This window comes from Protopterus annectens, chromosome 16.part0, assembly GCF_019279795.1.
Source record: "Protopterus annectens isolate FY-2018-M chromosome 16.part0, PAN1.0, whole genome shotgun sequence".
Classification (NCBI taxonomy): domain Eukaryota; kingdom Metazoa; phylum Chordata; order Ceratodontiformes; family Protopteridae; genus Protopterus; species Protopterus annectens.
Window position 1 is genome coordinate 624,017,201 of NC_056750.1, and position 26,905 is coordinate 624,044,105.

Sequence of the window (26,905 nt, forward strand, 5' to 3'; positions counted from 1 at the left end):
AGTGCCTATTACTAAAACACAGAGCACTGTGAAGGAGAAACACTTCTAGGGGAAAGAGGATGCTTAGCAGGAACATTGTGAAACATGGATTACAATTATACTGTTTTCATCATCTGGAATGATGCACAGAAGATCAGGCAGTGGAATTTGCAGTAGACATGTTATTAGCTTGATCAGGGAGGTGTACTGCCCTGAAATTGGGTTCAGATTTCAGAAGACTTTGAAAAAAAGAAAGATGAGAAGTAGGTTTTGTCACTGTATACTCCAAATATTTGTGGAAATTATAAAAGCAATGATATGCACTTTGATGAAAACAGAAAATATTAATCACAGAGACATGGAGGTTAAAATGACTTTGGTGCAATGATGGCTAGGCGGCTAAAATACATGTTTTCTCTGGACACTACCAAGTTAGTCAGTACAATGATATAATGTTTCAAATGGGAATGGTCAGCATACACCTTGTAAGTTCACCTGCATATGTGCAGCAGGAGACAACATACCACAGTCATCCACTTACACCTTGGAAACATTCCTCTTGAAGGATTCCTATCGTAGAGTGCCATTTTTCTAAAAGCTATGTGGCAGGTGCATTTCTTTAATGCAGATCAAATTAATAGAAAGAATGAATGAAAAAAGAATAGATTTAATGAAAGTATCCTAACCTGTGTCCAATCTCATGTGCCATGGTAATGCCAAGATCAAAACCAGTATCTTCAGCAATCACACAACTCCAATTTGCAGAACAAGCACCTCCAAATTGTGTGACTCCGCGGACCTGTCTGTTTCCATCTGGTAACTCCAGGTCAAACCTGTTAAGAAAAACAAAGATCAGACTGTAGGACTCACTCAGTAAATCTGTTTCATGTTTCAGTTGTGGTTATCAGTATTTCATGTCTTATTTTAACTTTTAGCAACTCTTCTTTTTCTATGTTTGTTACAAATGAAATGTAATAAAGAACAGCAGTTAGAAAAATAAAATGTTACAACAATAGACTTTCTTTTCTATAAAAGTTCAAAGTTCAGTATTTTTATCTGGAATCATTTATAAAACTGACTGATTTGCAGAAAACACTGTTCTTCAAAATGATTAAGATAACTTTATCAAGTTATGCACAATTTGTAAAATAAATGTATAATAAAGTATCTAAATATCTGTATTTACTATTTAATATGAGTGATATTTATCATATTACTGAAGATATTACCTAAAGGAGTATTCTGAGGTCTGTAAGGTTATTATTATTATTATTCAAATATCAAAACAGTTTTCTGCAAATAAATTATTATGGAGATGACTGGATGGGCAGCCACACATTCACCCTTGGTTTGGCAGGCCTAGCTTTCCTAAACAAATGGGGTATGCTCCATGGGGGGTCTTGGCAAGGCATACATAATCATAATACTTAACTGCCTTGAAATTCCTACAAATCCTTTGAGTGACCAACAAGGAATCATTAAGACAGTGAATAAATGGAAACAGTGTTCTCTGCAGCTTTTCAAATAATTTGTTAGACTGTGTGTGTGTGTGTGTGTGTGTGTGTGTGTGTGTGTGTGTGTGTGTGTGTGTGTGTGTGTGTATGTGTGTTGGGGGGGCCAACAGTTGAAGTCCCTTTTAAGGACATAAAGTTGGATGTTTTCTAGCACCTGCAGATAAAAGTATATTAAGGTGCTCAGAAGGAACAGCCATAATATGAAGTGGATTTTAGTAGCAAAAAGATGCGTAGCTAAAAGGTTTGTTGTCTTACTTGTGGTTAAGTGTTAATTTCAACAATTATTAAATATTTCAACATTGTATATATATGAAACTATTAATTATGGTACTATATAGAAGTAGAATAAATTCCTTTATATTAAACACTTTACAGTAAATACAAACTCTTGTGGATAACAAACAAACATGTTGCTCTGAATCAGAAAAGAAATATGTTTTTCTCTAACATCTTTATCATGGACCAAATGAGGAGCTAATTGTAACTTAATTTCATTTTTTTATAAAACAAAGAGGAAATATGCTTAGAAGTCACTGTGCACATTTCGTAATAGCTGCTGCTTATTTTATAAATGTAATTAAATTAGACTTTTAAAGATTTGATTTTCTACTTATTACTTTTTTCAATCATGTTCAGGTTAATTGTACTATGAATAAATAGCTTATTGTTAGTTTTGGGTGAGAGCATCAAACATTAAGAAAGGTTTCTTTTCAAGATAACACTAATCATTAATAGGAAATATGCCTATTAAAGTTTTCGTCTAAACTTCTTTTAACAGTTTAAACCCCTCAGAAAGGGGTGTTTTGTAGGGATTGTTTAGTTTCTTGATATATTCCTGCAGATTTTAATAATTTAAACTACACAACTGTACATTTCAGATCAGTTTTAAGTTTTATATGCCTTAAGATTAATTGATTAAATTGTGACATAATAAGATGCAGGAACAGATGAAAATACAAAAATAAATTAATACATAAAATTACAATTATCTCCTTTGATCCCTGATACCGATGTGAGATAAGAACACACAAAAGCTGAATGATCTACTTTATCCAAGAAGAGAAAACAAGATACTGAAGTCTAAAAAAGGGGACAGAATTAACTTTGCAACCCCTCAAAGACAGGTGATGTCATCAAAACTACTTTTTTTTAACAAACATTTACATATCAAAATCAATTAACTAAATATTTGTTAATAAGTAAATAAAAACATTTCATTTTAATACTATATCAGGTAAGATTATGAAGGGCATAGTTTTTCATTCATGGCGATTGATCAGATAACAACATCAATTAGGGGGGGCCCTACCACACTACTTTTGGAAATTAAAGAATTAGAGTGGCAATTCAGGACAGATGCATTCCATTTTCCAGGATTAAACGACAATTGTAATATTATGCCAGTTTTAAAATTCTTTGATTTTCTAAAACTTTCCCTGGTTTTGGAATGTTTACAGTACCACTATGAGTATTTACATCCTGTACTGCTATGGGTTGAAACAACAGTCTAGTGACAGTAATTCATTTAGTACTATTTTTCAAAATTTTTAATAAATTTTTTAAATTAATTCTTTTAAAAGGGTTTTATAACCTTTATCTGGTCAAGTAATTACAACCCTGATATAGTATTAAAATGAAATGTTTTTATTTACTTATTAACAAATATTTAGTTAATTGATTTTGATATGTAAATGTTTGTTAAAAATATATATGTTGCACTCTGAAATTTGTTTTAAAATTTCAAAGACAGAAACATTTCACTTTAAAGGAATACAGCAATAAACTTTTAGCTGATTCACAAAAGATAAAATCAGGAAGTGCTGTTTTTACAGAAAACAGGTTCATAGGCATTTACTAGGCTAATGACCACAAGGGCCTTTTTAAGCCTAGCCATGCATCCCAAATCTCTGACAAGTTCTGGTACCCTTGATAAGTGTAAGCAGGGGCCTGAGAGAGATGAACCATTTACAAGCTACCTGTATCCATTAGAGACATAGGTGCCAAACCAGGGATGAATTTCCTGTTCCCCATCAAATTGCCCAAGTTACACTTGAATTGGTAAGGGAGGAACTCTGCTTTACATGGATGGGGAGCCTGTTCCAGAGACGTGGTAGCCTCTGGGATACATACCTATCTCTCCAGGAGGTCCTATTTATATCACAAGCAAGGTTTAAGTTTTTAGAATGGGTAATGCTGGTGCTGTTTGTTTTGCAGATATTGCAGGAGGTCCATCAGAGTGGGTCTGAGAATGCCCTGTATGACAGGTACAGATCTCTCCTCAACAGCATGTAGAGACAAAATACAGGGATAGGGCTTTGAGGCAGTCTGTACAGGACATGTTACTTATGCCCTGTGTTCTTTTAGTGAGGAACATCTGTGGACATTCTAATTGTTGGATATGCATGGTTAGGGACATACCAAAGGGGGCACTGTACTCAATGATAGGTCTGATGAATGTTGAATACAGTGGAACAATGACTTCCTTGGACCTAGATGCCATACCTTTGTTATAAGTTGCGTAACATAGAATGATTTTCTCACTATTGTAGACATGTTATGGTCAAAGGCTAGATTACTCTCTATGTGTGTCCCTAAGTCCCTGACTACTGGGTCACATCTATGGGGTGTGTTTTCAATATGATAGTTGCAAGGGATGGATGACTTCCCAAAGGATACTGTTATGCATTTCTTGGCACTTAGTTTTAGACCATGGTTCTGACACCAGTTGTTTGCTGTGTTAGCCCTTCCTGGAGAACATTTGTGTCAGTGTGGGATTTAATGACAGCTCCTAATTTGCAATTGCCTGCAAATTTAGTCAGCCAGAGGCCACTGACATTGGCGTTGACTTCAGAGAAGAAATACCAAAAAGGAGCAGTCCCAGAACTGATCCCTGAGGACCTCCACTTGTGACAGGCCTATCTGCAGAGGTGGACTCCCTAATTCTAACTTTCGGGGTCCTGTCTGTGAGCCATTTGGCTATCCACCAGGTGACATAAGAGTTTGTACTTAACCTCTTGAGTTTGTTAACAATGCCCAAATGAGGTATTGCGTCAAATGCCTCAGCCAGGTCAGTTTTGGCCATTTGTCTTTATCCATTGCTTTGGTGACCTTCTTAAAGAAAGCCACCAGACTGAGTAGGCATAACCTGCCCTTGAGGTTTACTATATCATTATTGATCATTTCCATGATAATTCTTTCCATGGCTTTGCATATAAGACTACTGAGACTTATGGGTTTGTAGTTGGCCCACCTTTGTGCAGAGGGATGACTGTTGCTGTTCTCCATTCATTTGGCATGAAGCCTGTTTGAAGGCTACAGTTAAATAGCAATTCCAGAGGGCCAGATATGTCAAAATTCAGGATCTCCTGCCTATGGGACAAAGCAATGTATTAGCAATTTAAAAAAAGGATATAAACACACTCCAAGAGAAACTTGTGAATCTGGAAGCAAAAAAAAACAAATAGCTTCAGCAGTTGTGGCTTCCTGAAACTCTTACTCCTAACAGCTTTAGGACATTGCAGGATATTTTCTATAAACTTTTGGACAGTCTTAAAGTTAAAGAACAGATACTGACTGAAACATAGCATAGAGTTCAATATAGCTTGAATTTCTTAGATGTCTAGCCAAACGTAAATGAGATTGTTAAACTTTCAGGACAACGGGACCATTATATGTACAGCTGTGAAGAAACAGGATGTTACATGTATAACTTGCAAATGACAAATAACCCAGGATTTACCATATGAAATTAAAATAAACAGATGACTTGCAATTTGTCAAGAACTAATCAAAGGAAATATATATTTTCAGATACATATTCAGGCTAATTTATTTTTTTGTACTGTAGGTATTAAACACTCAGTATAGCAAAGGAAACTACTAAGCTGTAATTTAAACTGTTTGCAGTAAAGACAACTTCACACCTCTGCTGACATTATATTTGGATACAATTATTTTTTTAGGAAGCCAAACTGGTTCTTTTGAAAAAAGGTCTGTTACTTTGCTTATTAGGGCAGATGGGTGCCTTTAGCAGATAAATATAAATATAATAATATAAATATAAATATATTTAAGTGGTATCAAACTACTGATTAGATTTTGCAAGCAAACACATTTACCTTTTGAATAAAGTGACTACTTTAAATTTCAAAAAGATTGGAATTATGTAATGTATACCTCTAAAAAATTGTAGTTAGATATTCTTAGTTATTCCACCATTTCATATTTAGATGGTATAGCCTGAGAACATTGCTTTTATTACTAAACACAGCCGAGGAAACATCAGCATAAGTTAATAAAACAATGCCTAACCCTAAAGTCCCCAATTGCACCCAAAACCTAAAACTCCACCTCCTCCCTAAACCTAAATCCCCCTCCCACTTTTAAACCTTAAAACTCCATTCCTGCTTCCTAATCCCAATACCCACTCCCTAACCTTAAATCCCTCTCCTGCTCTCACTCTATGGCTGACAGACTTGAGTAAGGTGAGGCAGCTGCTTGCCTGATCTCATATTTGAGTTCAAGTGTGAACAGCAGCCTGCACAAGCCAAAAGATTCTCAAACCCATAACTTTGAGATAATGTTTTTTGAGTGCTTGGAATTCAAGCACTCATAGCAGACCCTTGAAACACAGGGTGGGATTCATAATCATTTAAGCACTTTAGGCAAGTTGCAGGCATGTGCAAAGTGTGAGTCATAGAGGTCCACTGTGCATATGCACAACTCTCAGAAAGTTGCAAACACTGTTGTATATAAATGAGCACACAATAAGATTTAAGTGAGATTATGTATGCAAATGTTGCACTGATCATAAATTAATGAAACACATTTCCTGTTTTTCCCAGTTCAGAGTCACATTTAGCTGTGCAAGTGTATGTTGCATACATAGGTTATACAATGCCATTTGCCCCTTCTAGTAGTTACTTTGCAGTCAACAGAGATGCTTAATTTAGCTGCAAATCTCATTTCCCATTTTGAGGTGACTTCAATAGTACCACAACTTGGTGCAAGGAGCAGTGTTTAGAGATCTTGCAGTAGGTGGTATAGGAATAGGAAATTAATAATAAGTTTTAGGAGCAGGAGGGGCTTAAATGCTTTATAGTGAACAGGGACATTATAAGGGATTTAGTAAACTTATATGGCCCACAGACTGGTACTAGAGGAATGCTTGGCCTTTCTATTCCTGTGGATGCCAAGGTATGCATAACTCTCACTATACTTGCTAAGGAGATCTTCCAGATACAGACTGGGGACACTTTGGGTATCTCTCAGTGACACCATAGAATCAAGCCACTACAGTGCATGGCTTCTCTGGTTTGGCATTCTTTCCTGAGGTCCCAGTGCAACAGACTGCACCCATGTAGCTATCCACCAGGACTATAGGGAAGACATACAATAATAGGAAGGGTTACTACTCCATCAGACATGAGGTAGTGTGTGATGCAGGTGGTTGTTCCACCAATGTATTGGACCAGCATCCTGGAAGTACTCATGATTCGCATATATGTCACATAAGTTCAATGTACAACCACTTCCTTCATGGCAGGATACTGCACGGACACCTTGTTAGTTACTGTACATTAAATATGTTTGTGGCTCACAGTAATTATTATTTATTTATTTGGTTACAACTTGATAACTGGGTAGGTGGGCTGGTACAATGACCATTTTCAGTCATGACCAGGGCATAGTGGCAAATGTGGCAATATACAAAGATAATGCAAACAACAGCCATATGTACAAAGCAACAAACAGCAGAACTGTTTTCCACAGAGTAGAAGAGACTGACAGTACAAATGAGTTAGCCTACCAGAAGTTGTATCATGGATACAACACACTAAGTAAAACTATATACAGTAATATAATATTTATATTAACAATGCCTAGGAGAAAATAATGCAGTAGATAGAATGCATCCAAACATATGCAAAGTAGAAGAAGCAACAGCAAATGAAGCCAACAAGAAGAAGACTACTTTATATAAAAATAAAATAACACCTGCAATGGATGAGAAACAGCAGAAGGGTTTGAAAGGTAGACTTTCTCAGGTTGTTATGGAGGTTTGGGTATTATCCATGGTCTTTGCAACGTTTGCCTTCAGCCCTCTTGTGAAAATGCCTGGAGAGGTCTTGCTTGAGACCTAGAAGAAAGGTCTCAGACTTTATCTCAGAAGGAAATTTGTTCCACAAAGCTGGGCCCAATCTAGAAGAGGTATATTTTCCATTAACTATTTTAAAAGGGGGTCTGCTTAAGGGAATGAAGTTTCATTGGATGTTTCTTAAGAAGCATACTTTGTCTCTTAAGGCACTTTTCTTTTCAAGGGTGGACAATGACCCTTTAATATTTTGAAGCAGATGGTGCCAAGCAAGACGTTTGATCCCTCGCTTTGTCTGGTAGCTAATTTAAGCTTCTTAGATAACGGTGGTGACAATGGGCTTCTGCAAGCAGATCACAACAGCAGATTTTACCTTCCATTATCTGTATTCACTGAGTGTTACAGATAGAGTTAAAGGCCAGGAAGAGAAGACCATATTCTGATTTGGGGAGAAGTATGTTTTGGCAGGGCAGAGCATGCCACAGAGAAAAGAAGGTGTGACATTGTATAGCAGAGTTTTAATTGTGTAAGAACTTTATTTATGGTTTATGAGAATGAGGTGATAAGGAGATGGTTGGGTAAAAGGTGAGATCAAGATATTTTTATTCAGTAACTTAGGTGATAGGGTTATTGTGGGTATCATTAATGGAGGTGTAAGGAAGGTTACGCAGATTGTGGTTACATTTTTTTTTTTATAGATAAGGAAGTTATTAGCCTCCGCTCAGTGGCATAGTTCAGATAAAGAATTCTGTAGCTGAGTCTGCAAAAGAGAAGGGCATTTGTTAACTTGCAGGAGAAGGATATAGTCAGCATAGAAAATGATGTCTAAAAAGGAGAGCTCATTAGGAATGACATTAATGGAGAGAAAGAATGTTAAGGGACATGTAAGTGAGTTTTAGGGGACTCCTGTGTTTAATGTAGCCAGAGAAGAGTTCTGAACAAGAGTGGACCTGAAATGTTCTATTTTCAAGGTAGTTTGGAACCACCTGATGGTATTGTTTCCAAAGTTATTTTTTTGCTGTTAAGGAGGAGGTTGAGGTTTACTGTTTTAAAAGCCCTGATCATGTCATTGAAAATACCAGCAGTGATGAGTACATTGTTATTACTACAGACGATATCAGTTATGGAGAGAAGGGTTGTCGTTGTGCTCAATGAATTTCTGAAGCTATGCCATTTAATAGACAAGAGAGTGCAGGTTCATAGGTAGGTACTAGACTATCTGCCGGAAGGCATTTATAAGCCTAGCCAGAATGTGTTGGCTTTCACCGCCCCCTTAGTTTAGTTCCCTGTGCCTCTGTCCAGCAGAACCATTGACGTGGTCCCTGGGGTAAACTTTCTGTTTCCCATCCACTCGTCAAGGTTTCTCTTGAAGAGGGTTAGTGAGGATCTCTGCCTAATGTAGATTGGAATTTTGTTCCAGAGCATGGAAGTCTCTGGGACAGGAATCAATCACTCCAGCACGTCCTATTTATTGTTGTGGTGAGATTTAGATCCCTGGAGCGTGTGGCTCAAGGGGATATAGTTTTCTTTAGGTGGAGCATGTCCATCAATTCTGGTTTGGACATGGCCTTGTATGTCAGGCAGAGATCACTTCTGAGTAGGCAGTATGCAACCGAGTACAGCTGGAGTTTCTTCAGTCGAGCTGCATAGGGCATCTGCTTGAGGCCAGTGATCCTCTTGGTGAGGTACTTCTGTGGTCTTTCCAGTTGTTGGAGGTGTCTTGTAAGGTACATCCCAAATGGGGCATTGTACCCTATGATGGGTCTGATGAGTGATGCATATAGGGGCCCAATGACCTCTTTTGATCTGGATGCAAACCCTTTTGTGATTAGGTGGGCCACACAGAAGGATTTTATAACCACTTTGTCATTGTGATTATCAAAGGAGAAGTTACTGTCTACTTGGGTCCCCTGATCCCTTATTATGTCTTCCATATTTGGGGGGCTACCACCTTTGTGGTAGTTTGTGGGTACTTTGTTTTTTCCAAAGGGGATAACTATGCACTTTTTGGCATTTAGCTTGAGGCCATGGTTTTGACACCAGGTATCTGTCTCAGTGAGACCCTTTTGGAGGATGTCTGTGTCAGCCGGAGAGTCAATTATAGCCCCTAGTTTGCAGTCGTCTGCGAACTTGGTCAGCCATAGTCCTCCTGTGCTTGCCTGTACCTCTGAGAAGTATATGCCGAACAGGAAGGGTCCTAGGACTGAGCCATGGGGAATGCCACTTGTAACCGGTTTAGAGTCAGACCTAGCTCCTGCAACTTTTACCATGTGGATTCTGTCCGTGAGCCAGTTGACAACCCATCTTGTGATGTAGGAGTTTATGTTCAGGCTGGTGAGATTGTCTATAATACCTGAGTGGGGAATGGTGTTGAAGGCCTTTGCGAGGTCTAGGTAGGCTGTGTGGACCACCTTTCCCTCATCTATAGCCTTGGTAACTGTGTCAATGAAGTCCACCAGGTTTAGGAGGCATGATCTGCCCTTAACAAAGCTGAACTGGGTAGGTCCAGTGTTTAGAGGTTTCCAATGTCTCTGTTAATGAGATCCATGATGATGCACTCCATAGCTTTGCAGACCAAGCTAGTCAGGCTTACAGGGCGATAGTTCCCGCGGTCCGTTGTGGCTCCACCTTTGTGGAGTGGAATAACTGTTGCTGTGCGCCACTCTGTGAGCATGTAGCCTGTGAGGAGGCTGAGTTTAAACAGTGTGTATAGGTGAGGGGTTAGTTCATCTTTGAGCTCAAGTAGGACGCAGCCTGGGACACCATACGGTCCCATTGATGCTGTGTTTTTGGCTTTGGAGAGGGCTGTTTTAACCTGAGTGTCTGTGATTTCAGGGGCACTACATTCTTCTGGTATAGTTATGGGCCCTTTTGGGGGTGAGGGGGGGGGTGACGTTTGCACTGAGCCTGTCTGCCAGGATGTTGGCTATATCGGTTGGTTCAGTGTATTTTGTGCCATTCTGCACTAACTCTGAGCAGATCTGAGAATTGCCACCTAGATTCTTGATATAGCTAAAGAATGCCTTGTGGTTATCTTTGGAGTCCATGGCAATTTTTCTTTCGAAGCTAGCCTTGGATGATTTTATGAGGGAATATAGTTTCTTGCTGATACTGATCAGGGATGTCTTTCCTTCTTGGGATTTAACTCTTTTCTGTACTAGTTTCCTCCTTCTATTGTATAGCTTGTTTATGGAAGGGGTCCACCAGACTGGTTTCCTTTTTCTGGAGGAGTGAGTCTTGGTTTTGTTTGGGATAGCACGATCCATGCATTCTTGTAGGTGCCCGTACAGTGCATTAGTAAAGGATTTTGCAGCTTGGACAGCGTTATCCTTTAGCATAGAGGCTTTGAAACTTCCCACCTCGGTCTTAAGTAATGTGAAGTTTGCTTTTGAAAAGTTTTTTCACAGTGGTTTCTTTGACTGGGGGTGTTGGCGGAATGTGGATATCCAGAGTGATTAGTTTATGGTCAGATCTAACCAAGGGGTTGACATCCGGTGTGGAACACCGGTCACCCATGTTGGTGATGACCAGATCCAATATGTTGTCACCTCTGGTGGGGATGTTGACCAGTTGATCCAGGGCGTTTGAGTTTATAAATTCTAGGAAATGTTGAGTAAGGGAGTTTGTACTTGAGTAGTTCTCCCAGTTAATGTTTGGGTAATTGAAATCACCCAATATCAGGGTGTTTGGTTGGATCTTTATGTTTCCCAGTGTTTCCAGGAATGTGGAGTGGGGGTCCTGGGACATGGTGGGTGATCTGTAGCAAGCTATAATTTGAAAAGCAGTTTTGCCCGTTGTTAGTTGCACATGGATGATCTCTGAAGCATCGTGCTGTGCCACTAACCTGGAGGTGTGGGTATCCTTGATGAATATGGATACACCCCTGCCTTTTGTATTTCGGTTTGGGTTCTGTGGCCGAAATGTATGGTATGCGTTGTAGCCTGGTAGTGTTGGGGTGCTCTCTGGAGCCTTAAACCAGGTTTCTGTTACTGCACATATATCGATTTTCTCCATACTGAGGAGTGCCTCGAGTGCATGCAGTTTGAGGTATAGACTTTTTGCATTGAGTAGTATTACCCTCAGTTTTTTGTTACTTGTGCTATTTACGGTGGTGGGTTTGTCTTGAGTGTGTAGCCTACAACAGTTAAACAGGTAATTTAAGCACAAAAAGAACTTTGACCTTGTAGTGCTTGATGTGTTTGACCTGTTGTTTATACAAGATTTTTTTTAAAAAATTTAGCAAGAATAAAGATAGGCCAGTAATCTGAAAGTTTTAGGCATGGGAGTTTTCATGACAGGAAATATGTATGAGACTGGAGGAGCTATTTCTGTAGTCAAGGAAACATTGTAAATATAGGTCAGAGGTTTGGTAATTTTGTCTGCAGCTCTTATTTAAAAAGTGGGATATAGAATACTAAAAGCAGGAGAGCAGAGTTTCAGATTTTCTTTGGTAGCGACTTAGTTTTATTAGTAGAAATCTCAGTGAAGTAGAGAGTATCAGCAAATTCATTTAAGGGATAAAGTTGGGGGAAATGATTGATAGTGTGCATGAAGGGACAGATGGAAAAGAGTTTGTCGTTAGTAGTGAAGATGTGAACAGATTTGTAGTTCTCTGTGGAATTAACCATACTGTTGTGATGAGGAGGGAATAGGAGTGCAAATGGTATGTGATATACTCTGTACATACGTACTGACTAAGATTTAATGACTAACCTCCCCATCTTCATATGCTCCCACTCCATTATTTTTAGTCACTAACGCAGGCTACCCATTCAAACATTTACCACTCTGTAATCCACAGAGAACTGGCAGAAGACTGTTATAACCCCATCCTGTCCCAAACACTGAGAATCACCGAGTTAGTGTTTGGCTTGCTTAAAGTCTGTTTCTGGGGTCTATGTTTAGTGATCGAATGTTTAAGTCATCAAACATCCAATCAGCAACCACAACCCAGCAAAGGTTCATTCATCAAACATTCAGTTCAGAGAATGTGTGAGACGGGGAAAGTTACTAGTTGGCCAACATTTCTCCATCTCACCCACCACACTATTTCAAACCCACCAAGGTGAGGCACTTCACCACCCACACTCCTGACTATATGTATAACAATTCTGAGATGGCACTACAGTAGGGAAAAGGGCAAATTTCCTGATGTTGGCCAACTACTTTCATGCCATTTTCCCAGCATAGTGATGTCTTGATTCCCCACCCCCTGATATATAGTTAGGGGGTGGGGGGGGTCAAAGACCCCTATGTTGGAGGATGTGGGGGGGTACAGCCCCCCCAGGTGGGTTTGAAATAGTGTGGTGCATGAGACAGGAACATTTTGGTCAACTACTTACTTTCCCTGTCTTACACATTTGCAGAACTGAACGTTCAATGAATGAATGTTCTCGGGGCTGTATTCACTGATTGGATGTTCAATGATTCAAACATTCACTCAGTAAACATAGACCCCTGTTTCTGCTGCCTTGATGAATGTCTATGCATGTTTCTGGGGGACTGTAATTCAGTATGACCCTGATACTGCAAGCAGAATGTCCACTGCTCCCCAGTGGCAGCCAAAGGCAGAAAGATTGATGCAGAACATGAATCTGCACCAATCTTGCAGCCTTTGGCTGCTACTGGGGTGCTTACCCTGAGACAATAAACCCTTAGGGTTTCACAGAACCACCCTGGGATAAAATCTCTCTAAGTCAGCAGTCCTCTCTGTCTTAGAAAGATACCAAGGGAGCTTACAGTCTACCATATTCTAACTTGTGTGACCAGTGTTCCAATGGCAATACACTGGCCACTGTATATGAACATAAGCTCTGCTCACAACCAGTAGGATATAATTTCTTTCTTGCTGCATAGTGCACTAACCTTATGTTACTAACAGAGTTCTGGCTGAATGACAATTTTGGTCTACACTTTAAAGCAGAAGTCCACTAGAGGGGTCTCCATTATTAAGTGCCCTCAATGCTTTGATACCAATAAGTAGGTGTTTTTTTTTTTTTGTTTTTGTTTTTTTTATTATTATTATTTCAGATCTTTGCTAGATGTTATCTGGCTTCCCAATGGGGAAAATAACACATGAATATATCCTAGGTAAAGTAAATTAGAAGTTTATTTCATTTACTGATATTAGATTATCCCCTAAAGAATTAATTTACCTCCATGCCAGTTTGTACTAAGACATATAAATTGGTTAATTTTGAGTGTCTTTAATATCTGTGTCAACTATATATATATATATATATATATATATATATATATATATATATATATATTTATTTTTTAAGTAAAGAATTGATGTCAATTATGCAAACGTTTTGGTTTATTCTAGGTTATTACCACTATGACCTTTTTATTAAGGACATCTCCAGGTTCATAGGTGATTACTAGGCTATTGGCCCAAGAGGCATTTTAAGTCTAGTCAAGCTTGCCCCAAACTTACCAAAATATTGCTGACATTTGTCAATACCCCGAGGAATTTTATGGTTACAATATAGGCTTGTACACATCTAATGTTCACAGGCTGCCCCATCCATTTGGGACATAGATGCCAAACCATGGATAAATTGTGATTTCCCATTTATTCATCCAAGTTATATTTGAATGGGGTTAGGGATGAGTTTTACTTCTCTTGGATGTTTAACAAACGAGGTAATCTTTGAGATACATACCTGTCCCTCCCTGCCCTGTTTATGTTGCAGATGAGGTTTAGGGTCTTAGAATGATTATTTATGACACTATTTGTTTTGTGGATGTGCAACAAATCTACCCGTGTGGAATAAAATGGTTTCTTGTAGGCTGGGCATAAATTGCTGAGCAGCAGTCTGAGGGAGACCAAATATAGGGAGGGCTTTGAGATTGGCCATAAATGACTAAATGTTTATGCCTTGTATTCTTTTTGTGATAACCTCTATAGTCTCTCAAGCTGTTGCAAGTGCCTGGTCAGGTACATGCCAATGGGTGCATTGTACTCGATGATTTGTCTGATGAGAGCCAAATACAATGGAACAAGGAACAAGGAACAATGACATCCTTGAATCTGGGTGCCATGCCTTTACTTATAAGTTGTGCAACACACAATGATTTTTGCTCAGCACAGTAGGAAGATGGTGAAAGTTCAGGTTACTGTCAACTTGTATTCCCAGATACCTGACCGTTGTGTCTACTTTTAGGGGTGTATTATCAATGTGTAATTTACAGTATTGGCTGTCTTTCTAAAAGTTACTATAATGCATTTTTCACTTTGACTTTTAATCCATGGCTCTGGCACCAGTTGTTTGTCTTTGGCAGGCCCTCTTGAAGGGTCTTTGTATCTTTAGGGTATTCAGTGACTATGCCTAGTTTGCAGTCATCTGCAAACTTGGTAGGCTAGAGACCCTTGACATTTGTCTTGACTTCAGAGAAGTTGATGCCAAAAAGGAGAGGCCCCAGCACCAATCCCCATCAGAGTCTGCTAATAATTGTCCTATTTGTGGAGGCTGAATCCCCTGTTGTAACTTCTTGTGTCCTTTCAGTGAACTAGCTGGCCATCCATCAGGTGACATATGGGTTTATGCCTAATTTTGTAAGTTTATCTGCAATGCCCAAGTGAGGTAATGTACTGAATGCCTTGGCCAGGTAGAGTTAGTCAGTTGCACTGTTTTGCTCTCATCCATAGCTTCAGGAATCTTCTTAACACAGTTCACCAGATCCATGCCCTGGACTAAATTCTCTGTCTGGCAGTGGTTACCTCAGATTTAGCAATGGAACCATTTTATAGATCTTATAAGATTTTATGGTCCAGTTTTGCTTGAGCTCTCCTTATATAAAGGTTACCTAGTCTATGATTGATTAAGTGCACAAATATGAAAAATGTTTCAGGCAGTGGCCTATTCTTTCCATGACTTGTTCCCTCTGGAGTATAGTACAGGTAATACTCAACAAATGATGATAGAATATAACTGCTTTTAATCAACCTTTGCCACTTCATATAAGCCCCGTCTCCAAAGAAATGCACTGAAAACCTCCAGTCTGAGGATGCTGTAGTTCCACTTTATTCATCCCTTATTATGCCCATCATGTAATGTAATGCATCCTTTGGCATCTACCTCACTAAATACCTAAACCAGCTTCAGAGATCTCAGTGTTTCCTCACCAGAAAGATATTAAGTCCCAGTACCCTTGGCTACTCTTTAAGATTAAAAGCTCTGTCCCTGTACTTATTCAGACCCCCTAGGGTGATCTCTGCTTAGCTTTCCATGCTATGAACAACCCAGCACTCCTTCAACTAAACAAAAGAAGTGGTAAAGCAAACACGCATTCTAGAGCCCTAAACCCGCACCATCACATCTATAACACCAGATGGCACTACAGATACCTAACCCAATGTATTTCCTGTTTCTGGAATAGTATGCCTTTATCTATCAAGCAGAATACTTCTGTAGTAACATTTGAAACCAGTCAAGATAACTGGATGGGTGACTGTAAAATTTCACCAAGGATATGTGGAAAAAGCCTGCCTAATGGGCAGAGGGGGGGGGGGGGGCACTGCTAATCTTCCATTACTACTGGGTGATATGGCTGAGCTTGTCTATGGTCTCTTTTGGCCATAGGCTTAGTAAAAACTTATGAACATATGAACTCTGGTGGGTTGGAGAATGGAACACTGGTAAAGAAGAACCGACCTGTTACTACACAGATTTAAGTGAAAAGTCAGAGATCAAAGTTCTTGTCCAATGAGATCTCTGTCACATCAAACTGTCTAGCTGAGCTTTTTCATATGGTACACAGCCTCTGTGGATGTGAGGATGCTGCACACATGATTAAAGATAAGCTAGGGTCTATCCCAACTAATCAAAACAAAATTGACTGAAAGCAGAAATACTCAGTATGAGGTGAATACATTTGAATACAAAATCAACAAACACCAAAAATATCAGGTACTTGCGTATTATCGCAACCACATTCTGAAGAGGAGAAGCGGTTCTTTTCCAAGCCATAGCCATAGCGATAAATGTACTCAAACTGTCTTGCACATATCTCTCATTTGTCAAGATGTGGGTGTCATAAATTTGGATTCTTCATCATAAGATTTGTGGATTTATGACATATAAGTGAGGACTGAATTTACTAAATAACGACATACATTTTTTCATATCCTTCAGATAATGCTTGCGAACAAAAATCCTGTTGTGGTAGTAATTTTCTAAGTTTATAAGAGACATATTTTAAATCTGCCCCTATTCTGGGCCCTTTGTCCACCAAATTATATTCAGCTTTGTTGAAATGCCTTGCACTAACAGGCTGAAATGTATGCTCTTGCAGAACGACTTTGGTTTGATAAAATAGCACGATTCTGTTTTCAGCATTGAAAAAATGTCGAGCCTTGTTTTGGACGTCTAATTCCATATATTTGCTTATAATGAATCCCCAGTACCTTAACAACACTCCATTTGGTCCGACACTTCTTCCCATCTGTTTATAAACTGTCTTCCTCAAAAATAATATGTAATCATTAGCTCACCTCCTTCATTGCATTTCCAAACTTCCAACCCATTTTTTTGGCTCTCTGTGGACTTCTTTAAGCAAGTAGGTGAGAAACGTGTCTTAACAATCTTACACCATGACAGAAGTATTCCAAGGAGTGATAATCAAGAAATATAATCACTTTGGCTAAAAAAGAATTACAGAGGCCATAGTGACATAGATTATACTTAACACACATACATAGAGTGATACCGTGTGCTACAATTGGTGAGTCTGAAATGTGGTTGCGATAATACGCAAGTACCAAATATCACTACACAAAAAGTGCAATCAAAAGTCTAAAGCAATCTTTTTGTAGGTGATAAGACCCTGCACTGCCTTGTAGAAGCTATGAACATTAACCATACCATTTCATTCTTTTCACACCAAGGTCACAATTTCAAGTGAAAATCACAATTGTGCAAATTGCACTTACCATAACAGTAAATGTTGGAATCCCTCAATGCTGCAGTAGCATTTTGGCTATATGGGTTGTTTCCTGCCCAAGAAACAACAGCCGGTCAGCTTCACAATGCTCTGACTCTCTCTCACAAATTCAGTCTGACTGCTGATTGGACAGCTTAGAGGAGGGAAATCAGCAATCATACTGAAGAAACTTCTGTAATTTCTTGCCCATACAGAAAGAAGAGTGTACTCATCCTGAACTTCTAAAAGCTATAACAATAAAAAATAGCTTTATATCTCAACAACTAACTATATACAGAAGTAGAAGGCCGTTGGGTGGGTGTGGCTGGTGGGTGGGTGTGGCTACAACAGCAGCGAATGGTAAGAGCAACTTACACAGCTGTAACATGCTACTTATTATCACTGCGGCAGTAGCCTTTTGGCTATATGGGATAATTACCAAAGCGTCTCCTACCTGGAACTAGGAAAGAGAAGGGGAATGGTCCTAGAAAAGCCAGTCTTTGAATTAGTAAAGGAATCCAGCATGTAATGCTTTGTAAAAATATGTACACAGGGCCCTGGAGTTGCCTGTAGAATGCATCTAGAGACCACCCCTTTTCAATATGCCATAAAAGAAAAAAGGCTCTATTAGAATGTGCCTTAATCCTGAGTGGAAACATTTTACCATGATGGGAAAAACAAGAAAAGATACAGTAAGGCGCAACCAACTGGAAATGATTGAATTGACACAGACTGTCTTTTTGCAGTTCCATACTAGGACTTCCACAGCTATATAGCTTTCCTAAATGACTTAGTGCTCACAAAATAGTGTCCAAGTTGTAAAAGAATGACCAGAGTATATAGAATCCATTCTACCTGTCATTCTGAAAGAAATTATGGAGATGGATGTCTAGATTCAAGATACACTCTAAAAGTAATAAGGGCTTATATAGGTTCATAGGAGATTACTAGGCTAATAGCTCAAGACTCCTTACAAGCCTAGCAAATATAACCCGAGTTTACCCTATATATATAAGATGGCATGGATTTTTGCCTATGCCTTGAGTACTTTACAGATTGCTCCTGTCCATAAATGACATAAGATAGCTGGTACAGCACAACCTCTCCCTCACAATCATAATGGTTCAACTTGAAATGACTGCTCTTGGCAGATCATGTCATTGTTTTATGCACATTCTTGAAACTGGATTTTATCCTGCCAATTTTCAGGTGATAGATAATTTTGTTTATTGGCTCTGCATAGTGCAGGTTTGAATCTTTTCATAAAAAAAGTTTAACCATTTTTTGCACTTGTTGGATTGCATCCATGGTTGAGATGTAGTTTAAAGGGCAATAGATATGATTTTGGAGTAGAGGTGGGGGGAGTGTAATGGCAGGCTATAGCAGATGGAAAACAATGCATGTCCCAGTGCATCTTGATGTGGACAGAGTTTGCACTAAATGTACTGTTTGACTTATGAATATGCAGGAGATTCATAAATATGGGGTTTGCAGATGGCTTGTAATTCAGGCACAGATCACCCTTCAGCGATCTATATGAGACTGAGTAGAGGGAAAGGGCTTTAAGGCCCTCTGTGTAAGGCAGGTTTATTATGGCCTGAACTCTTTTTGTAAGGAACCTTTGAAGTTGCTCTGGTTGCTGCATATGCCTGGTCAGGTACATGCCGAAGGGAGTACTTTATTCTACGACTGGTCTGATAAGGGTGGAGTACAGAGAGATAATGACCTCTTTGGACTTAGATGCCATGCCCTTACTAATAAGTTGTGCAACATGAAAGAATTTCCTGACCACTGTAGCCACGTGGGGTTTGTGGGGGATTTTTTTTCTACAGATAAACTAATATGCATGGAAAAGCAAAAATTTCAATCCACCATGAATGGTTAAAACCTGGATTCTCTTGCAGATGTCAGGGCAAAAAACAGTTAGTCTGCCAAACAAAAACAGCCAAATTCAGAAAGAAATACTTTCCCAGCAAAAAGTAAAGATCACAACTGAAGTGTCACCTGATTAAAGGGGGATCTTACATATCAACAGAATACAGCACTTTGTAGAACAGCTTGAGCAAAGTCTGAAATGTAGAGCAAGATCTATGATCAGACATGCTGAAACATCTAAAAAATAATGCTTTCCAAAGGAGTTAACAGGTCATAGGATTGTAACTCACATAAATGTTTGAGAACCCAGGTAATAATCCAGATAGGGCCCTGGTTTTAGGTGGGGCAGCTACTAGAAAATCCACTGGTTAGCATAAGATTTCCTAGTAGCAGGATTTCTTGTCTCCTTTATCACCTGTTGTATGTACTCATGAAATGGTGCCTAAAAGTGATTAGAAATGAATGATCCAGGCAGTCAATTGAAATTATGTGAAATGCAGTGTATTAAACTCCCAATGCTTTGTGTGAGTAGATCCAATCTGTGAGGAAGGTTGTGGTAATTGTCACTGGTCAATTGGACCAGACAGGAATCATCACAATAATTTTGGATCTTCCTTTTGACTCTTCAGAATGACCCTGAATATAAGTGGAAAAAACATAGAAATGCATACATGAATATTCCCAACCATGGGAACGAAAATACGTCTGTTTTCCAGGCCTGACTGCAAGATGTCCTGGATTAATTCCTGTAAGGCCCCGTCACTCAATTTTCATTTATGAGGGTGTGTCCTGGTCCTGCTCAGTTTGTCTGTCACTACATTTTGATCTGATAGTGTGCCAGATGCTCAGAGGGTAATACAATGCAGTAGAGCTAACTCTTAATTCATCACAGTCATCCTGCCCAAGGTTAGGACCTGGTATTCCCCCCTTTGTTTTTGCACCACATCACTGTGGTATTGTCTATAATTCCTAGGGACCACAAGTCATAAAGACATTGTATAGCATGGATCACAGCTAATATTTCTTTGACATTTATGTGCTTTGGTCTGTCTGCAGTGTCCTGCAGGCCTCATACCTTTAAACCCTTAGAAAGAGCTCTTAAACAAAAAATGAGGAGTCTTAGTGCCCTTATCAAAGCAATTCCTTCTTGATAAAACCAAAAGCTGGAATATGAAAATCCCCAAGAGTGAAAAAATTGGGACCACATTTTTTTAAACACTGAATTTTTTCTGATGTTTAAATCATGTTTTTGAAATCATGGCAATCATAGAAACCACAAACCCTAGAATTTCTAGATATTTCTCTAGCTGAAGTCTCAGACAGTCTAGACCAGACTGTAAAAGTTTCCAGATACAAATTCACATTTTCCTATGTTAGTATTGCCTTTGAAGAGATGTATCTAGAAGGTTGTCTAAAAGCACAATCATGTGTGAGGGAGTCCAGGAGAATTTTTTAACTTTTATCTGGAAGCTCTGAAGCTCTAACTGGTAAGGAGGGAAGAAACCATAATAAAGATATATGATATCTGTCAAAAGACTATGCAAAGATCAGTAAGCATTACTCTCAGCTGTACAGATTTTGGGTCGGATTCTCATAAAATTGCAGTTTTCTGGCAAATCATTGAGGGCCGAAATCAGAAAAATGACATACATTTGAGTTTCAAACTTCATAGCCTTCATAAAAATCCATGCTAATAAGAACGTAAAAACCCTAGAACCAAGGGATAAAATAAGCCAACTGAAAAGATGCCCTATAGGTACAACACCAGTGCAGCAGCCAGATACATGACACATACACAATAAATTAAAAATACAAAACAGTTATTTTTAAGTGGTTTCTTTCTTTGCTTGATATAACTTCTTCAGAAAATAATATGCATTACATACACAGTGTTTATAAATCACAATAAAGGAAATTACATCATAACAGACCATCAAATAAAATGTTTCAATTGATAAGTTATTTAAATAGTCTATCAAAATGACTAAAACTATATATCAAAGTTTTAAAACAATGACTTATTAAACTACTAAATAATACATATATAATCACATCTACAATCATATCTTCCCTTGGCTATTAAAGTATAATCCAAATGTTTAAAGTAATAACTGCTAAAAAGGATACACGCGAGGGACTAGTGTGTCTAACTTGCTGCTGTAACTGTGACACTTTCTATATAGGTAAATGAAGGAACATATTTCAGCTATTAAGAGAAAAGACACCACTAATGTTTTAGTTGTAGTTTGTTGTAAGGAGTTTAGAAAGTTTGTCTTCTTAGTGATAGAAAAGGTAGATCGGTTATGTTTTGTGGTCAGTTTAATAATTTAGAATATTTAGGACTTAAGTGGCAAGTCTTTTTTTTTTTTTTGAGAGCAGATGTTGCGCCTGAATTAAATGATACAATTTCTGTAAAAAGCTTGCTGAAATATAAAATTATTTGAAAAGTTTAAACTATATGTATATATATATATATATATATATATATATATATATATATATATATATATATATATATATATATATATATATTACATATTTATATGTGCATTATTTAGTGGTTTAGTAAGTCATTGTTCTATCATTTGTTTAAGTTTGTAACAGCAATATTTAAAAAGTGTCCCTATTTTTGGGCCTTTGTAACCCCATTATTGATGGCTTTGTCCAGATTTCTTGCTCTAAGAGTTTGAGAAGTATGTCAGTAAGTCATTTGAAAAATTAAAATTGTAAATATCTTGCAGTCTGCAGTGGGCGATCCCTGGAAACAGATATTTTGTAAACACCCTAGGAGCTATAGCTAACTCAAAGGGTAACACATAGAAATGATAATGTGACCCAGACCAAGAATATGAGAATTTTTCTGAAGCTTGTGACTATGGGAATGTGCTAAGCATCTGTTAGAGCTAATGTTACCATACAACTCAGAAGAGCAATGACTGGTAAGAGACCATAAAGAGTCAACATTTTAGATTTTGGTACTTTTGCAAACTTGTTGAGAAAGAAAAGATCTAGAACTGGTCTTCACGAAAGCTTATTCTTTGAAACCAGGAAAATTCTGGAGAAGAAGCCTTTCCCTTTGGTCCAAAGGCAGTGTTATTGTTCCCAGGATAAGCATGTGCTGAGGAACCAGAGGACAATCTCTGTTTTGTTTAGAGGGTAGGGATGAAATCCCTTCAAAGGAGGTATGTGTATTCAGTGCCAACTGTAGCAATCTGCTGGCAAGGAGAAAGACTGAAAGACAGTTAATGGGACAGACTTAGAGATGTAAGGATAGGAGGAGAAAGGGAACTGGGAGAAATGCAGGCATAGTCATTCTGAAGATGTAGTCTGCCCCCCCCTTTTTAAGTATTCCTTTTTTCTGCTCTCATGCTAGCACGTTTATTCTCCTTATTTGTCAGAAGATGACAGAGATTGATTATTTTGTCTTGAAAAAACAACAGTAGAAAGTCTGTAGGTTTTATAATGTGGGGCTTGAAAAAGCTTAGTAACTCCCTAAATTAATTTCTCTCTGTCATCAAACTGTATTATACAAATCATAATACAGTTTGAGTTTAAAGTAGAGTTTAAAATTTCAGACTTTAACTTATCAGAAAACTTTTGAGTATGTATCCAGGAATGTTCACCCATGCTATCCCTCTGTCATCAAACTGTATTATGTTAATCATAGTACAGTTGGAGAGGTTAAATTAGAGTTTAAAATGTCAGACTTTTAACTCATCAGAAAACATTTGAGCATGTATCTAGGTATGTCCACCCATAATGTTCGAAGACAGTTTACTTAATCCTCTGCATTCTGGCACCAATTTCAAATCTAGACACAGGTAATTAGGATTCCCAACCAGCGTTCCAATCGATGGTGTGTTTGCCACTTAAGTCCAGGCCTAGATTGTTCTGTTATTGCTCTGTGTCACAAACAAGTATTAGCAAGAAATACCATTCTACAACAGTTTACTCTTTACAGTCTACTGCTGTGATGTTGTAATTACCACATGGGATAACCACCTGATTAATAGATTACTAACAGGCAAGAATAGGATATTGTCATTTACTACCATAATGCTGATGCATAAATTCCTTTTGGATGTATAGACTCTTTGATTGTATATGTGTAGGGAAATTGTGTATTATTCCCATTTACCACTGCCTAACTGCATAACTTAAGTGTTATAAGCTGTACTTTTTATACCTTTCCAGACTCTATGATTACATATGTGTAGGGAAACTGTGTATAGTTATTCCCATTTTCACTGCCTAATTGCATAACCTAAGTGTTATAAACTGCTCTTTTATGGTCTAGAGGTAGGCAATGAAATTATTAGAAACTGCATTTGAAATATTGCTTGAGTAAGCAAAGCAAGTGTTGTACCTATTCAACTGCAGTACATGTTTTAGTTATTGTGCTTGCAGATACAACTTTTAAACTAATTTGTTTATCAATTTCTCCTTCACACGGGCTGTCTCCTAACTGTCGTTCTATGTACCTCTCTTCTCAGTCTCCTGAGGAAAACAGTAAGCCAAAAATATCCTTACATCCATTATAATAGTCTACTGACTGCTTCAATTCTGTTTTTCCAACTGTCCGCTGGACCGCAAACCAACTAAAGGGATCGCAGTGTTTGTAGAATACATAGCAAGATAAAAGTACAAAGTAGTAGTAGCTGTGTATTGGTAAGGTTCCCAGTCCCTGGATTAGTGGCATGTACAGAAACAGGAATGCTAGCTGGTCTCAGGTTCTCCTACCCACACCCCCACTGGCCGTCTTTCTAGGTTACTTTATTTTTTAAAGGAATTTGAACCTTAATCAAGAAATGGACAAGAAATAGCATAACTCAGCAGCACAGACTAACCTGCTGTTTGGCAAAACACCTAAGAACAGGCATATGCCAACTAAACTCTCTGATTATAAGTATGTTTACTACAGCAGTGGCAAACTTACTCTTACAGTCCTACCTGCTGAAGCTGCTCTTCTAATAAAGTAAATTACTTTTAATGAAGTAAAACATTTAAAACTGATTTTTTGCAAATATTTACTTGCCGCAAGCTGACGTCTTCCAAAAACTCCCACTGTGGAAGTTCAAACAGATATTTGTTTGTAGCTCTCATCCTCCTCTCCCATTTCTGGTTCTACCCGCTCTGTTCTTCCTCTGCTTGGACTCACTCTGCTCCCCTACTCTACCCCCAATCCCCCCCACTTCATCTAAATTTATTTTAACCTCACCACACCCCTACATCCAGTCAACCAATCTCCCACCTCAACCACTCCCACATCTAAAACAAAATAATTAACCATCCAACTCACTACCATCCTTTATATTTCCCCCGCCTACTCAACCCAGTGAAAAATAAATTCTACCAAAATAACAGACTAAAAAAAAAAAAAAACATATATATATCCCCATTTCCACATAAATACAACTCTAACATAAAATGTATTCAGCATGAATCTCTTTCATCCTCATACTCATAACCTTTGTCCACATTACTTCATACCACAAACATATAATACCAAAATATAAATCACCCACCTATCCTTTCCACACCATGCATACACTCAAATATTCCCATTGCTTCCAACCTCTTTAATTTATCCATCACACAATGTCTTTCATAAAAATACATCCCAACCCCACCCTTCCCACACTTCTCACAAAAAAGTATCAAGATGACATTTATACCTCCCTATCCACTCCCCCACAAAAAAAAACAACAACAAAAAAAAACACACAATTGAACTTAAGTGGAAATATTTACCTAAACCCTGGTCACAATTCAACACAACAAACAGTACAAATAACAAAAAAACATCCTCCCTCCCCACATCACTTTCCTAAGACATAACACCCCTAGTACTCTTATCATCAACATGAGCATAAGAAGCCTCTTAAATAAAATCCATGAACTACATGCATTTGTCACCCTATAATCACCCAACATAGCTATCGTAATGGAAACCTGGTTAAAGCCCCATATAAATGACAATGAAATCCTTCCCCCTGGATATAATACTCACAAACTAGATAGAACAAAAAAACATGGCGGAAATGTAACAATCCTATTCAAAGGCACTCTAAAACGCCAAAGAATCCAATCTGACCTCCCAACCTTAAATAAAAGTGAAATACTAACTTGTTCACTTGAAATCAACCCAAACAAACACTTAATCCTAATCTCAGTCTACCTCCCTCCCAGCAACAACCACTCCACAATCGAAAACCTACACTCCTAGTCATCTTCCACATTTAAACAGGAGACCTTAATTATGGGAGACTTTAATACAGATTGGCTTACTTGCTCCTCTGACAACCCAACTAATCTCATAAATCTCTGTGGATACACACAAATAATAAACTCACCTACCAGGACAGATAAACACAAGGGCAAAAAGTCAATTCTTGACTGGGCTTAAACCAATAAACCCCCTCTAGTCTATCACTCAGGTTGTCTCCTAGACAGACTAAGTGACCACTTAACTAACTTTATACTTAGACACCAAACCAACCTCCCTAAACCCACTTTATATAGCCAGATTAGAAGCAGCAAACACTTTTCTGCAGCAACCTGTACACCCCTACTGCAGTACTGTGACTGGTCTCTCCTATCTCACCTCCAGCATGACTCTGGCATGGAATATTTTAATACTAAATTCCTTGAAACCCTAAACATCCTAGCTCCTGTTACACTCCATGGCTGTCCAAAGAAACCAAACAATTACTCAAGGGCAGGGATAAAGTATGGTCCTATTACCAGACTAACAACAACCAAACTTACTTTGACCTGGTTCATAGGTTCATAGGTTCATAGTGTCAGAGCCATGGCCTCAAGCTCAATGCCAAATAGTGCAGTGTCATCCCCTTTGGTAAAAACTCTGTACCCATGAACAACCACATAGGCAGCAATCTACTTAACACTGAATGCATTATAAGAGACCTTGGGACCTAGGTGGACAGTAGTCTCTCCTTTGATAGTCACATCGCCACAGTAAAACAAACAAACTAGGCAATAAAAAAACAACTGACAAACCAAACGAAAAGGAAAACCAACAGCTTACAGCTAGTAAAGGATAATAGTCCCAAAAACGAAACTTCTGCTTAACATAAAATCAGTTTAATATACAGTCTTTCACGTTTTCGTCACTCTTAATAAAGTAACTTCTTCAGAAAAAACAGACAAATAGTGGTTACAAAGTTACTGCTGAATTTAAACTTTATCGCCACAGTAGTCAGGAAGTCCTTCTATGTGGCACACCTCATCATAAAAGGGTTCTCATCCAGGAAAAAAGAGGTCATTGCTCCCCTCTACTCGTCACTCATTAGACCCATTATAGAGTACAATGCCCCTTTTGGAATGTACCTCACAAGACATCTGCAGCAGCTGGAAAGGCCACAGAAATACCTCACAAAGAGGATTACTGGCCTCAAACAAATGCCCTACACTGACCATCTCAAAAAACTACAGCTTTACTCTGTAGCATATTGCCTACTCCAAGGTGATCTCTGCCTAACATATAAAGCTATGT

General features: G+C 38.4%; 1 protein-coding gene across 1 annotated transcript in view; it reads right to left on the reverse strand.

The window, feature by feature from the left end:
• Positions 1 to 26,905, reverse strand: part of ADAMTS13 (ADAM metallopeptidase with thrombospondin type 1 motif 13) — a 1,149,238-nt gene that overhangs the window by 932,008 nt on the left and 190,325 nt on the right. The window contains exon 8 of the mRNA XM_044058222.1: positions 666 to 812. Within this exon, the coding sequence (XP_043914157.1) occupies positions 666 to 812 (147 nt within the window). The remainder of the gene's footprint in view (positions 1 to 665; positions 813 to 26,905) is intronic.